Source organism: Rutilus rutilus (assembly GCF_951802725.1).
Source record: "Rutilus rutilus genome assembly, chromosome: 5".
Classification (NCBI taxonomy): domain Eukaryota; kingdom Metazoa; phylum Chordata; class Actinopteri; order Cypriniformes; family Leuciscidae; genus Rutilus; species Rutilus rutilus.
Window position 1 is genome coordinate 15,491,313 of NC_140213.1, and position 16,636 is coordinate 15,507,948.

Below are 16,636 nucleotides of genomic sequence, written 5' to 3' on the forward strand. Positions count from 1 at the left end.
GGTTTGTGAACTCACAAGTACGATGTCAGGCACTGTAATTTGCTCTGGCCCCCTTCCTGTTTGCCGTAGTGATGAGATACTTAGTAGATTGGCCTCACTCAATGGCTGGCTGTCTAAGTGGTGTCCGCAAAATAATATAGAATTCATAGACAATTGGAAAAGTCTTTGGGGCAGACTTGAAAAGAGATGGTATTCATCCCTCCTGGGATGGTGCTGCTCTTCTTCTCTTGTAATATGGCACATAGTCTTAGAGCTCAAACATGAATTGGGGCTCAGGTCAGGAAGCAGACAGACTGGCTAAACCGACCATCTGCTAGCTGTCTCACGTCACCAAGGTCAGATAAATCCCATCACATAGAGCCTCTTTCACCTAGATATTTTTTTTTATTTCTGTCATTGTTCATTATGACATACTGACCGTGTATTGTATTGGTTTCTGTCATTGGTTCTGGGGAAGGGTGTCTCCATTGATGTGTTGATGTGTGTCCTGTGTTGTGTTTACAATGTTGTTGGCATCTGGTGGTGCTCTTATCCTGCTGCACACTAAATTTCCTTTCTAAGGATACATAAAGTGGAACTTGAACTTGATCATCATATAGAGACTGTACTGTGTCTGTTCCCCGATTTAGGAAATACAAAAAAATTAAATATTTCCAAAAATTTAACATTTAAAAATGTCAGCATCCCAGATAGCTTAGAAGAACTCGATATTGCGACAGAAACTTAATAATAATAATAATAATAATAATAATAATAATACTACATTTTATTTGTGGGTGCCTTTCATAGCACTCAAGGACACCTTACAGATTAAAACAGTTAAAATACATTTCAAGGAGGCAACACAGTAAAAAACAAAACAAGAAAAAAGAAAAGAAGCAGTTAAACATGAAGCCGGTTGAAGGTGAAGTTATGTGGGATAGGCTTTTAACTCTCTCTTTTCCAGCACTTTAGACACAGTTGCTCCGTTGCACTTAAAGAAGATTAAAGAAAATAGTCCAACGCCGTGGTACAACGAGCACACTCAGCCCCTTAAGAGAGCAGCCAGAAAAATGGAGCGCAACTGGAAGAAAACAAAACTAGAGGTATTTCGCATTTCATGGAAGGAGAGCTCGATTGCATACAGAGAGGCCTTAAAAGCTGCTAGATCTGCTTATTTTTCAACCCTATTAGAAAATAAACAAAACCCTAGGTATTTATTTGAAACAGTGGCTAAACTAACGAAAAATAAAGCTTCAAGCCCAGAAGTTTCCAAGCAGCACAGCAGTAATGACTTTATGAACTTCTTCATAAATCTTCATTCTTATGAAGATTGATAATATCAGGGAGAAAATTATAACTATGCAACAGTCTACCACAGTATCGCATCAGGGAATCCATTGTAGTCTCCCTAAGGAAAAATTCGATTCATTCATTGCTATAGAAGAGGAAGAATTCTCTAAAGTCGTTAAATCATCTAAAGCGACAACATGTATGTTAGACCCTATTCCGACTAAGCTACTGAAAGAGATGCTTCCAGAGGTCATAGATCCTCTTCTTAATATCATTAATTCATCTTTGTCATTAGGATACGTACCAAAAACTTTTAAGCTGGCTATGATTAAACCGCTTGTTAAAAAAATGCAACTTGATCGTACAGAATTAGTCAATTACAGGCCGATCTCGAATCTACCTTTTCTATCAAAGATACTAGAAAAGGCGGTCTCCTCACAACTATGTTCCTTTTTAGAAAGAAATGGTATCTGCGAGGATTTTCAATCAGGATTTAGACCGTACTATAGTACTGAGACTGCTCTCATTAGAGTTACAAATGATTTGCTCTTATTTAATAAATTCTTTATATTTATTCTTAAATTCTTATATTCTTAAATCTTTTAAATTTAAAAAATATATGTAATCATTTATTATTAATTAAATAAACAGTTATAAATAAGCCTATTAATTTGTCCATTTAAAAAGTGCCATTCCTCCATAGATGACATTACTCCTATTCAGTTTTTTCCCAAATTTATTTTCCAAAAGAAGTTTTGCATTTATAAAAGTGTCTTAAAACTTAACTTTATATAGATATTCAAGTGTACGTTTAATACACACTCCATGACTCTTGCCTATAAATGCTGATTTATTTGAAAGAATTTGTCTATCCCAAATGTATGTTTTTATAACCCATTCACCCTCAAGGACACGCTGACAAGCCTAATGGGTCAAAACGTGACTCAGAGGATAACCACAAGGTCTTACGGTGTCATTTGAGAAGGAACCTTAAAGGCACAGCAGCTCGTTTAAGACTAAAGGGGGTCGCACACCGGACGAGAAGCGTAGAGCCGCGTCGCGTCGCGTCTAGGACAACTCGAGGTATCGCACACCGGATGCGCATTTTCTCAGTTTATGGCTAGCAATATTGTTATGTTTAAGGACATTATGGAATTAAGATAATGTCTGTAGTATGTTATGATTGTACTGTACAATTAAATACAATCGTTGCTAAGTCTGCAGTCTGAACACTTTACCTCAGAGCGTCCGTTAATTGAATGAATTGAGAATATCACCTGAAAATCCGATAATATCATCCGATTTTCATCCACGCAGCTGATTTCTGTAAATGAATGTAAAACTAAATTTATATTGCAGCACAGGGTGAAGTCAGTATATACATTAACAACGATTTGAGACAAATAAATGTAAATTTAATATAAAACTATGTAAATGGCACTCTGTGGCGCGGCAGGATTTTGAACAAGCTCCTGAGCCATAGTTGGGCGCCGCGGACAGACGCCGAATGGCGCGTACGTGTGTACACTCATATGTGTGTACACTCAGAGAATAATGTGTTCGAATTTTAAAGACTTGGCGCTGCGTGACGCGTCTCGTCCGGTGTGCGACCCCCTTAAGGGTCAGAGACAGGACAGAAAATGGGTTTAAGCTAAATGACCTACAAAAGTAGACCTCAGTGGAAAAAATGAAATATGAGCCATTTAAGGCGTATAAAAGTAGGTATTATAGGAGCATCGTGTTTCTCAGATTTGAGAATTCAGACTAATTGTATCCATGTAGAGTATGAACTTGTAGTAATGTGAACAGGATGTGAATGTGGTATTGAGAGAGGAGAGGAGAGGAGAGGAGAGGAGAGGAGAGGAGAGGAGAGGAGAGGAGAGGAGAGGAGAGGAGAGGAGAGGAGAGGAGAGGAGAGGAGAGGAGAGGAGAGGAGAGGAGAGGAGAGGAGAGGAGAGGAGAGGAGAGGAGCATCTGCTAAGAAGTCCCATTAGCACACATTTAATGCCAACTTGTTTCTTCTTTACTCAAGGCTCACCATCTGTCCCTGATTTGGCCAAGTCACATGGACACACACTCGAATACACAAAAATAACAGCCAGGCTTACAAGGAAGGCACTCACATCCTCTTTCATCACGATGTGTCGGATCAATCCTACGATGAGCTCCAGATTGATCTTCTCATCATCATCCATCATCTCCAGCGTGTCAATGGTGCTGTCTGAGTACCTGCCAATCACAGAGCAGACAGGTCATGCTACATCACATCTCAGTGACTCAACACAAGTGCTGCGAAAAATATTTATACTTCAAAAATTCACTTTAACAGCTGCAAGAAAACCGTCAACAATGCCTAATTTCATCCCGCAAAAAGCTGTATTTTCAAACTGCATTAAATAACTTAAGGCAATAAAATGAGGCAATTCGTTAAATAGTTTGCATTTACTTTAATGTGTACATGTCAAAGTTTGAGGTTACTGTCATTCAATAGTTGTTTTTCAAAAAATACTGACCGATCTCTGAGCGTACGGGCGTAACAGGGCCAGCTCTCGCGGTATTCTGCCTCTTTCTGCTCTTTCTCTGGCCGTGCGTTCTGGCCGTGCATAAACCCTCTCTTATAGCGAGGTCTTCGGTCATGTTGCTTTGGCTGGAATCTATGATACAAAGTTAGAAGACACTCCCAGCATTCAGTCAGTCAACTTCTATCCTGCATATACTGTAGCCATTGTGCCATTTCATGTGGGAAAATTTCAAATGGAGTTAAAACCACTGCAAAATAAAAAGAAATACCAGCCTAAATGAATAGTTCACCCAGAAATTACAATTATGTCATCAGTTACTTTCCCATGGCAATTCAAAAAGCTATGGTTAGTAAATGTGCGAACTGATGAACTGTATAGAAAAGAGCTGCTTAAACACGTAATTTTAATTTTGGGGTGAATTAATCCTTTAACCTATTCAACCAGGTTATCCAAGATGGTCTAGCAGCTCTGAATTAATTGACCTCTACTAAGTCTAGCTCACAATTAATGGCACTTAAACCACCTTGGACCAGCTGGAACCATGTAAAACAGCTACTATCTTAAGTAGCTGGATCCAGCAGTGCAAGAAGTATAAAATACACAATATCATTCAAAGATTTGTGGTCAGTAAGATTTTTAACTGTTTTTGAAAGAAAATCTCTTATGCTCGCCAAAGCTGCATTAATTTGACCAAACTAACAGCAATAATACAGTAATATTGTGAAACATAATATATATATATTTTTAAATAACTGTTTTTTATTTTAATATGTTTAAAATGTGATTAAAATTATTCCTGTGATGGAAAAGCTGAATTTTCAGCAGTAATCAGTGTCACATGATCCTTCAGAAATCATTCTAATATGCTGATTTGGTGCTCAAGAAACATTTCTGATTATTATTATTAATAATAATGTTAAAAACAATTGTGCTGCTTAGTATTTTTGTGGAAACAGTAATAATTTTTTGGGATTCTTTGATGAATAGAAAGTTGTTGTTTTTTTTATGCATTTATTTGAAATATAAATCTTTTGTAACATTATACATTTCTTTAATGTCATTTTTTATCACTTTATTGCATCCTTAGTAAGGGCAGTGAATGTTTTAAGTTCTTACATTTTTTTACTGACCCCAAACTTTAGAAATGATATTGTATTTTGTAAATATATCACTTTTTTTTTTTTTTTATGAGCTCACCTAAGCAATTCCACCACGTCCTCCAGTAAAAACTCTTTCACTGGGAATGTGTATCCAGGAATATGGATCATGGGACAATTATCTATAAGAGAAAGAACATGCAATCTTCAATGATTACCATAGTTATGTGTCTGATCCTTATTGAATGGTTGGATTCCCACTGTTCATGATCTAACTTTTTCCCCCTTAAATGCTAAACCGATTATCCAGGTCATTAGCGTTATGCTAGGTCTTGGCATACTTCCTTTGAGGAGTACAGAGAGCTGTATTAGACTGTTATATATTATAAGACATAGTTAAACGATCCTAAATGATAAGTGGTAAATTCACTACAAAACTGTATAAAAAATTATTTATTTTGGATTCATCCATCTGAATTATTTGAAGTTATGTTAATTCTCTTACTGAAATACTTGCTGAATTTCTCAGCGTTAAGTGTGGCACTCATGAGGACTACTTTTAGGTCCTTTCGAGCAATCAACAGGTCCTTCACGATGGTGAGAAGAACATCAGACTGAAGACTCCTCTCATGAATTTCATCCAAGATCAGGTGACTTACGCTAGTGAGGTATCTGGAAGGGGGGGGGAGAAAAAAAAAAAACACATACACACACTGGAGCAAAGGACAGACTTTTCATAATTATGAATAAGAAGAAATAAGAAAATAAGAAAGATTCCTGAAGCCTTGATGCTCTGCAACCACAATAATTCTTGAAGGCCACATATGGTTAAAAGATTCCCCAGCTATAATTTTCCTTGATAAAATTATAGCAAAAGTTCCATAAGTGTTCGATATAATGTTTATGCTCTATGCAAATGCTTATCAATAACTGATAAGCCCTGCCATTTCTGTTGTGTATGAGAAACATTATACAGCAAACGCGCCAAAACCGGAACAAGACAGGGCTGCCGGTTTGAACCGTGAGATACACTGAACATTTATCAGCTTGGCTCAGCGTGAGCTTAGAACATAATCCAGTGAAAAGTGAAAATCCAGTGAAAAGTGTTCGACTTTGGCGCAGTGTTCTCCCATACAAACCATTAATCAAATGCCTAGTGATTTTAACTAGTTTGAAGCCAGATAAAACAGTGCTGACATTCTTAGCAACACTTTAGCTCAATGTTTCTCCTGTTTTCTGCGTCAATGATAAGTCGCCAACATTAACTGTAGTAACACTAACTGAAACCATGGGATTGTGGCAGAAATGTGGGATATTCAAATCAAATTGTATTTTATTATTAATGTAGACATTAAATGTATTCAAGGAGTAATTGAATATAATTACAGTATTTTTGTTAATTGGCTATAGCAGTTTTTTATGCATTTGTATTACTAAATGTCTTTAGGCTACAGTTTTTCATAACAAATACAACAGAAACAATAATACAGTTACTTTTTACCATGGCAGTGAGGTGCAATGCATGGTTTTACCAGTGGTTAACATGATCCAAATACTATGGAATACTACATTTTACCGAATAAAATTTTACCCCAAAAAATTAGGTTGTTACAATTTTTACAGATGATTTGTTGATGAACAAATTTACATCTGCATCCCAACTCAAGCTACTGTTAAATGTGCATTTCTAAGACAAAACATGTAATAGTAATTTGTGAAATGTTCACCTCACTCAGGAGCAAAGATCGGCCTTTAAACTTGAAAGAAAAAAAAAGACATTTATCGTGATAATTATGATATTGACTGATATGAAAAATTTCATCATGATACATTTTTTACCATATTGCCCAGCCCTACTTCTGCACGAACAGGGCAATTCGAGAATCACAGAAATAGACACTGTTGTCAATCCCAAACACTGACTGTGTGAACGTAGCCTGAATGATGTCATTCAGATCCCTAACAGGCTTTTATCAGGGACTTCTGTACGTACGAATATGTCGGCATCAAAACAGAAGAGATGTAAGAGAAAAAACAAAACAACAACAGTACATAATGTGTTTTCTATATGGGTTGTGGTGAAAGCTGTCTGAGTGGATGAGTCAAACTAAGAAGCATGGTGAACGGTACTTTAGGCATCTCCACTCTGCAGCCGCTGAAGCAGAGTTGATGTGAGTGAGTGAGTGAGTGAGTCAGTGAGTGATATTGAATGTATGTGCAATTATATGTTTGACATTGCTTTGAGTATGTATAAGTGCATGTGTGCGCCCTGTACACCAGCTGTGTATTGATTAAACAGGGGAGGGGAGTAATGAAACAGCAGAAAGGAGTGGAGGGAAAGAGGTTTAGAACACTTACGTATCTGAGCGGAGCCACTGAAGAATAATGCCCGTTGTACAATACAACACCGAGCCTTGTTTCCGTGGTAACCGACTGGAAAGCAGTGCCAGAAAGTGAGCGATGAGAAAAGGACAAATAAAACAGGAAAAATCAGTGTAGAAATAATTTTCACTTCAATTACGATATTAAAATATACTACAATACTAAATCAAAACACTACACATATCAAAAGCAACATTATTCAATAATATGCAATAATGTACTAATTTTAATATGAAGTACTCAAAAAAAATGAACGAAAGAATTAATGAATACATAAATGAATGAAAAAAATACATGAATAAACTACTAAATAAATGAAAATAAATGGTAACAAAAAGTTTTCAATAAAAGACATTTTATCAATAAAGAGAAACTGAAACTTCTCTTTTTTGCAGAATATCCTGGCCACTCTTTTCAACATAATGACAGTAAAATAGGGATATCAAGCTTTACATAACAGTTACAGCACCATAAAAGTGGTCTATAGACCCCTTTTCAGTTGGTAAACATGGTGACTTTTTTGTGGGTGGAGCTTAGGTGGTGGCAGAACGATCCCTCTGGCCGCTTCACTAACGTTAGTTTGCCAGTTTTGTTAGCTTGTTGTTTAATAATGACTGAAGAAAATCCAATTTTATCTTAATGTGCAAGGTCACTCACTGTCCAAGAACGCGATTGTTATTTGCAAAAGTTATTTTAACGTTTTGACCCGTACATGCTCAGTCAATGGTGGCTTTGTTTTGCCACCAGCTAACGCTGACGTAACTGTGACGTCGGCTCGAAATTGGTCTATACAACACATGCAATACAATACAGACTAAAATTGACTGTGTTCCTTACAAAAAACTATTGTACTGCTTCAAGACTTTGAAATATAGTAGATGTGTCATGGGGGCTGTTTACACCTGGCCACTTCATGCGTTTTCTCAGATCGGATAGCTATCTGATTTATCAAAACGATTTCATTTACACCTGGTCACATAAATGTGTTTTTGCGAAACGGATTTAAATCCAAAATAAAATGCAAATTACTTAAAAATCATACAATGTGATTTTCTGGATTTTTCCATCTCTCACAGTTGAAGTGTACCTATGATAAAAATTACAGACCTCTACATGCTTTGTAAGTAGGAAAACCTGCAAAATCAGCAGTGTATCAAATACTTGTTCTCCCCACTGTATGTCATGGCTTAACTTACCTGTTTGGTCCTGTGCAGGGGAGTGTTCTGATGATGTGAATATCCCTAATGATTCTGTTATGGGTTATACTATTTAGTAAGACAGAGAGTGATATGAATGTGTTGATATGATAAACTGTCTTATTTGAATATGTAGTGTACATGTGATCAGTGATTATATTATGATTTATCTGTTTTAGATTTATCAACAAGCGCAAACTGAGGTGACTACATCAGCAGCGGCAGATGAAGCTGTAACAGCAACACAAGGTAATGGTTCAATAAGCTTTAACAGCCCAAGAATGCTGCCTTGATCAAGTGATGAGGACATTGAGCATTATTTAATGACTTTTGAACGTACTTCTCAAGCGTGCAAATGGCCAAGTCATGACTGGGTGTTACATCTCTTACCGTTGCTACAAGTAAGTCTGGGGATGCTAAGGGTAGTGGTCTGAGAAATTTTGACGCTAATAGTCGAACGTTACAAAACAATTCTACTCCGAGTAACGGTATGCGGGCTGGGGGAGTTAGTAAGTACAACAGAGTACAACATGTAATTATATGTCATGCATGCAGCCAGGCAGGGCATTAAAAAGCCGATTGTCCAGTGCAAAATGTATCTAATACTCGCCTGTGTTATGAGTTAAGATCGTCAGTGAAGCTGAATGAGATAGAACTGAACAGTGACACAGTAGTGGAGATGAAGATTGGAAACACGTTGTTTAAAGCATTGGTTGATTCTGGTTCAAGCCAAACATTAGTGAGATCAGAATGTTTAGGAAAGTCAAATGTACTAAATCATGACAAACTGAAAATCTGTTGTATTCATGGCAATGAAAAAGAGTATCCTAAAACTGAGATTGTGACTGAAATTGAAGGTCAAGCCTATAAGTTATCTCTTGGGGTAATTGACAAATTACCCTATCCAGTGATATCAGGCAGAGATATACCGGTGTTGGTGGATTTTTTACAGAATGATAATGTAGCAGATGCTAGGGTTGTAACAAGAGCACAGGCTAATCAAGAGGAGGTCAGTAAACAGCTTTTGCAAGATTTACCGTTCAATTGGGTTTCTAAAAAGAGGAAATCTAGGAGGGAGAAACGTCGCAATAAAGTTATGGGTACTGAAGTAATTGAAAATGTGACAAAACCGTACACAGACGATCTTGAGCAAATTCCTCATGATATTGTGCAATTGCAAAGGCAGGATGAAACTTTGAAACCGTTGTTTGAGAATGCTAAGGTTAACAACAGAATGTCAACATTAATTCAGAAAGATCAGCTGATGATTAAGAGTGAAAAGTTGTACTTAAGTGCTGAAGGGGAGAGATTGGTGGTACCAGAGTCTATGAGGTTAAAGATATTACAATTAGGTCATTCAGTACCTTGGGCAGGACATTTAGGCCAACGGAAAACCCAGTCTAGAATTGCTAGTAAGTTTTATTGGCCTAAACTCTATACAGATGTTGTTGATTTTTGTAAATCATGCCCTGAATGTCAGTTGGTGAGACTGTCACTGCTAAAAAGAGTGACAGAGTACTTCTGGTAAGCTTAACTATTATTGACGTACCATTTTCTCGAATTGCAATGGACATCGTCCGGACCTTTGGAAAGGAGTAGAGCTGGTAATAAGTACATTTTGGTTGTTGTTGATTACGCTATGCGTTATCCAGAAGTTTTTCCTCTCTGAAACATCAAGACAAGGCAGGTTGTGGATGCACTGGGTCAACTTTTTTTCTCAAGTAGGATTGCCTAAAGAGATAATCACAGACCAGGGCACTAACTTTACGTCGAAGTTAATGAAACAAGTTTGCTCAATGTTAAGAATGCATCCTATACAGACCACTCCTTATGACCCTCAGACCGACGGTATGGTGGAAAGATTTAATCAGACACTGAAGTCAATGCTACGAAAGTTTGTGTCTGATACAGGTGCTGATTGGGACCAATGGTTGCCATATCTGATGTTCGCGTATTGTGAAGTTTCACAGGCATCAACGGGCTTCTCACCATTTGAGATGCTGTATGGACGTCAGGTTCGTGGACCGTTAGATGTGCTAAAGGAGGCCTGGGAAGGAGGTAATGCACGTGAGCAAACAAAAATTCTGTCATATGTTTTGAAGATGAGAGAGAAATTGGACTCAATGACCGATGTTGTGAGAGCTAACATGACAAAAGCACAGCAGCAACAGAAATACTGGTATGATCAGTCCAGTAGGAAAAGAGTGCTGACTCCAGGGCAGAAGGTACTGTTATTACTTCCTACTTCTGAAAGTTCACTTTTGGCTAAATGGCAAAGATCTTATGAAGTGGTTAGAAAGCTAAGTCTCACGAATTATGAGATTTCTGTACCTGATCGTAGGAAAAAGTTTCAGATCTTCTATATTAATCTGTTGAGGCCTTGGAAAGGCTCATGGTCAGAGCAGCTGTGGGCAAGGAAAGTGGAGGATGAAGAGGAACAATATTTTCCTGTTAATTCAAAGTCAACTTTCCCACTAATAGATCATCTATCACCTAAACAGCGAAAAGAGTTCCAGAATCTAGTACCAGGGGGGCTTTTTTCTGACAAACCAGGAAAAAACAACACTTTTGCATCATAATATTCGTTTGCTTGCAACAGAGCCGATCAGGCAACATCACTGCAGAGCCTGATCCCAGCCTTGAAAGAGGAAGTGCAAATGATGCTGGAGTCTGACATCATCGAGCCCTCAACAAGTGAATGGTGTAGTCCAGTTATACTGGTGCCAAAGAAAGATTGGACACTCAGATTCTGCGTTTATTTCTCAAAACTGAATGCAGTATCAGCTTTCGACCCTTATCCGATGCCGAGAGTCGACGAGTTGATCGAGCAACTAGGCAAAGCTAAGTATTTGACAACTTTAGATCTGTGCAAAGGATATTTGCAAGTGCCATTGACTGATTCTGCTAAGAACTTGACTGCTTTTCGTGTTCCTGCAGGGCTGTATCATTTTAAGTATATGCCGTTTGGTCTTCACGGGGCTGCAGCGACCTTCCAGCGCCTGGTTGATCAAGTGCTACGGGGTCTGGACGGCTTTGCAGCAGCATACATTGACGATAATCGTCATTTTCAGCGAGTCCTGGGAACAGCATCTAGAACACTTGGCAGAGGTGTTTGAAAGAATTCAACGGGCAGGTCTGTTGGTAAATAGGGCTGGGTAAAAAATATTGTTTTCTCGATTTTAACCCTCTGGGGTCTGAGGTGTTTTTGGGGTCCTTGAGATGTTCTGACATGCCCTGACATTTGTGCTTTTTTCAGTTGCTTATAAACATAGTAATGGCAAAAAAAAATTACACACTATTTAGCACAAACAGGGCTACCACGTATTCACGTATTTACGTGTTCACGTATTTACTCACGTGAAAACTCGGTGTTTACTCGGCGTGATCAATTCGCTCTTGAACATGCTGCCGTTCGTCTGAGTTACAATCTTCCTCTGAGGAAAAGCCAAGGTGAGTTATTCCTCGCTGTCCAGAATCATCTGAAGAGCGTCTTTACCGGAGAAACGCGCCATCCTCTCTAAACGCGATGAACTATCAGTGAATCTGATCTGATGAAACTTCGTGTTTTCAAGGCATTGATCGGGGGGCGGGTGCGAAGCATAGATTACCTAAACTATTTACCATGTCAATAGCGCCGGGGGCGGGGCGGCCTCAGTTCATTATAGAGATAATTAGGCAGAAGGAAAAAACGGTACCTCTCCTTGCTTTCAAACGGATTACATGAGTTGAAAACATTTGTTTTTTTTATTAATTACTTCATTTAAAAGAAGAGATTTCAAGCTTCATAAAGACATATATCACGTGCCTGTGTGAGAAGTATTCGCTGAGTTATGATTCATTTTCGGACGCGTTTCAGAATGGACTACACGGACAGAGAGAAGGCAGAACTCGCTCCGTGATTATTTTTCTTAATTTGGCGAAAAGCACAACACTTTGTTTTTATTGTGAGTATACAGAAAAATAATACACATTTAACAGAATCGATTGATGTATGAAACTCCTATGGAAAATCAAAGTCAACAGAGTATTTATGAGTTTCTTTTACACTGATAAAAAAAAAGCGAGCTGGTATCGCCGGCGATACCGCCGACCTCAGGGGGTTAATCGATTCTCATTTTTACGAATCGATATCGATTCTTAGGCTAAATCCCAAGAATCGATTAGTCATCCTGTTTTCAGTTGATGAATGAATGTAACATTGTAGCGCGCATCCCATCCAATAAATCGCAATAATCTTTGTGCTTTGTTACTATTGATATGAAATAAAGTCTCAGATTTCAAATTACGTCCATTTTCTTACAAAATTCCAAATAATAAATGATAATAAATACCGTTTTGGCGCTGTGGCGTGAGATCGCTCTGGCTCAGCTCTAGAGAAGCAGCAGCACGGACCGCACATGATCTTCTCTTCCACCTTAATAATACCAGTCACAGCGCGAAATAAACATGAATGAGCATCTGAAAGTGTGTTAAAGATAGAGTACAACTTATCGTAATTCGTATCATGTTTTTTCTGTAAGGTTTATATAAAACCATATAAAGTGACCATAAACTCGTTAGTCAGCTATAAAAATTAACTCTAGAGAGGAGCATTTTGCTAAATATATGCACCATATTACATATTCATTATAATTTTTAATGTTCTTCAGTTTTTAATGCATGTTGGAATAAATCTGGCAGGTTTTTATGACAGTCACCATTTAAATGTTTATATTTCATATAACTTTATTATAATAAAAATAAATAAGTGTAATTTAAGTGTTTGTATAAAAATCTGTTAATTTTTACCTTCAATATTATAATAGGCTAATGAAACCTAGTAGGCTACAACTGACTCCCATAGTTTACAGCATTAGTTAAGAGATTTGTTTTCCTTGAGAAAATTTGCCATGTATTGTACCTGATATCCAAAATAATCAATATTGAATCGAATCGGAATCGAAATCGAATCGAATTGCAAGCTTGTGAATCGAAATCGAATCGAATTGTGAAATTTGTGTCAATACCCAGCCCTAGTGGTAAACACAAAGAAATGCCAGATCGCCAAGCAGGAAGTTTCTTTCTTGGGTTACGCTGCTGGAGGAGGTTCAGTGAGACTACAAGTGGACAAACTTCAAGCAATTTTGTCATGTGCACCGCCGTCATCGAAGAAAGGGGTCAGATCCTTTCTGGGTTTGATAGGTTGGTACAGGAGGTTTATACCTAACTTTGCCAGCAGAGCGGCGTCACTGACGGACCTAACAAAGAAAAGCAGTTCTACTAAAGTCAAGTGGACATCCGAATGCGAACATGCCTTCCAAGACCTTAAGTCTTGTTTGTGCAAAGATCCTGTGTTACAGAGTCCGAATTTTGAACTTTCGTTTGTAGTACAAACTGATGCATCTGAGCTGGGGTTGGGTGAAGGAGAAAATCGCCGTCCTGTACAGTACATAAGCAGAAAGCTTTTTCCCCGAGAGACTAAGTATTCCACAGTGGAGAAAGTGTCAGTAATTCAAATGAACTTTCTATTTTACATAATAACACAGAAACTCTGCAATTCAAAAGACTTCATAAGACTATGCTAAACCTCCTTACCTGCTCCCACACACTGTCAGACACAAACAGACTATCAAATTAGAGCAATAGAGAAAAGGTGTATGGGAGCGCCAGAGGATTTAGACTGATGTATAAGTGAGGAAGAGGAAAAAACAAGATATTGCACCTCTCATGGCCTGAAGAGGCCACCTGCATCTGTACTTCTCACCTCTCTCCTCCTCCATTTCTTTTCCAGCCCTCAGCCTTTCCACCTTATTCTCTCAGGTCCAGTCTTCTACTCTTCCTCACCACAGCAAGACAAGATTAACAAACCATTTCTCTTCTCCCCGGCACCCCCATTCACACTTTTTCACATTATCACTCCATCTCTTTCGGCACAGCTGAAGCAACCAATTCCCCACTGACTCACCTCTCAGTACCCACCCTTCTCTCTGCTTTCATTCTCTCATTTCCTGAAGGATGTCAAGTGTGTGACTTGTGTGAAGGGGGTATAAGAAACTTGATGAGCTGAAGTCTTTGTCCCCTTCACAAACTCCTGTTTTAACACTAGCAGGGTCTGACTGCTTAAAAGATTTATAGGTGCGTAATTCATTCTTTTAAGGGCATGTGGATTTTGAAGTTGGTAACCAATCACTCAGTTATAAGTATATTAAAAACAATATTAAAACAAAACTTCATGTACTTGCATATTATCCTGCTTTGGCATCAAGCAAACACGGTTGAGCTTCCATGTGTAGCATATTTGATGCGCTATAAATAAATGTGACTGTGTTGAGCAGTGCTTATATGTGAATAAAAGACTAAATTAAATCTGTTCATCTTATAAAGTGTTCATGTCTCTTCAGAAGACTTGGATAAAACCCCTCAACTTATGAGCTGCGTTCGAAATCAAATACTTCCCTACTATGTAGTATGCAAAAAACAGTTCGCCAAAAAAAGTAGAATGTCTGAATACAAAGTACTCGAAAAACAGTAGGAGAAAAGTAGAGGAGGAATTAGGCACAAGTTTTGTTGAAATTGTCTTTCAATGAAGGGACAAAAAAATTATTTCAATCTAAGGTAATTTCAGTAAAAATACCTTCATTTGTGTTTAGAAGATAAACAAAATGTTATGGGTTAGGAACAAAAAGGGGATGAGTAAATGATGACAGAATTTATATGTTGGTGAACTACCCCTTTAACCCAAAAGTTATTGCAATAGTAATGCTCGTCTTGGCACCACTAATAATGAGACAAAAAGGAAGAAATGGGGATGGGGAAAAAAGAAACTGAGAGAAGAAGAGTTGTGAGATATTTGGCAGCAAGCTCTAATCAGTCCTCTATCTTTCCCCTCGGAAGAGAGGCAATTACTTGCTCTCGGACACATGTTCCAGTGACCTCGCTGCCTAATCCACTTTTTTTCTCGCTTGAATGAAAACACACACACACACACACACACACACACACACACACACACACACACACACACACACACACACACACACACACACACGCACCTAAAACAGTTTAGTACTTAGTTTTCCTCCAGCTTGTTAAAAAAAAGAAAATGTATTATATCATGACAAATCAACCTCAGTATTTTGAAATAAAACATATTTTGAGAACAATGTATATTTCAGAATTCAACTTTCTTCCCAGTCCAAAATGACTATTGAAACTAACCTGCACAAATGTAACACTTTTGCGGCCCTGTTGTTGGACCCAACAGAAAACCTGCAGCCTGCGAGTAAATGCTGTGACTCAAAGAGTCAGAGAAAGGAAGAACAATTATAAATATTGTCTAACATTATAAACAGGGCTCAAGGAAATAGAATAGGATTTGACCTCTTAAAGGAAGCACAAAGACAAATCATAACAAAAACAATGTGTATTGTACAAAAGAAGCCACAATTCATTTCTCAAATTTATCAATTAACTATCTTTACCTCTTCTAAAAAATAATCTGCTTTTTCTCTCGTTATAAAACATACAGTATTTCCAGTAGGATTATTTATAGAAGAAAATTAATAAGGCTTGTTCAGCTCATCATAATGCCAGAAAGTCAAGACCAGAACGTTACGTCTCTGAGAGATTTAGAGTGTAAAACATCTGTGGGTTTCCACTACTGTATCGTCATACAAATCACAATCCACAGCCCACGCTTCATATCCAACAGTTAAACAACTGCTACTGTTTAGTTCAAAACTATATAGTTCAATAATTCAACACTACAACTTATACCTCAATGCTTCTACACTTTATGTATATATTGCCTTATTTAATTCTCCGTCTTACTCTGTATACCTTGTATATCTATTGTTTCTACCTATGGTTTCTGCCTTAAAATATGACATATTATAACTGTGATTTGTATATGTACATTTCTGAAATACATAACTTAGACAGTTAACTCTGATAACAGATCACTCTAAATTGTAATGTGGCTGCATTTGACACTGTCGATCACAACATACTTCTTGACAGGCTGGAAAACTGGGTGGGGCTTTCTGGGATAGTCCTAAAATGGTTCAGGTCATACTTAGATGGGAGAGGTTATTATGTGAGTATCGGAGACCATCAGTCTGAGTGGACATCCATGACATGCGGAGTCCCTCAAGGCTCGATTCTTGCACCACTCCTGTTCAACCTGTAT

The 16,636-nt window shown here is 37.9% G+C and overlaps 1 protein-coding gene across 1 annotated transcript in view; it reads right to left on the minus strand.

Annotated features, from left to right (window-relative positions):
• The window catches only part of dhx36 (DEAH (Asp-Glu-Ala-His) box polypeptide 36), a 142,470-nt gene that overhangs the window by 76,396 nt on the left and 49,438 nt on the right, over positions 1-16,636 (minus strand). The window contains exons 7-11 of the mRNA XM_084409512.1: positions 7,250-7,324; positions 5,397-5,563; positions 4,992-5,073; positions 3,786-3,926; positions 3,396-3,501 (exon numbers count right to left, since the gene is read on the minus strand). Of these exons, the coding sequence (XP_084265638.1) occupies positions 3,396-3,501; positions 3,786-3,926; positions 4,992-5,073; positions 5,397-5,563; positions 7,250-7,324 (571 nt within the window). The remainder of the gene's footprint in view (positions 1-3,395; positions 3,502-3,785; positions 3,927-4,991; positions 5,074-5,396; positions 5,564-7,249; positions 7,325-16,636) is intronic.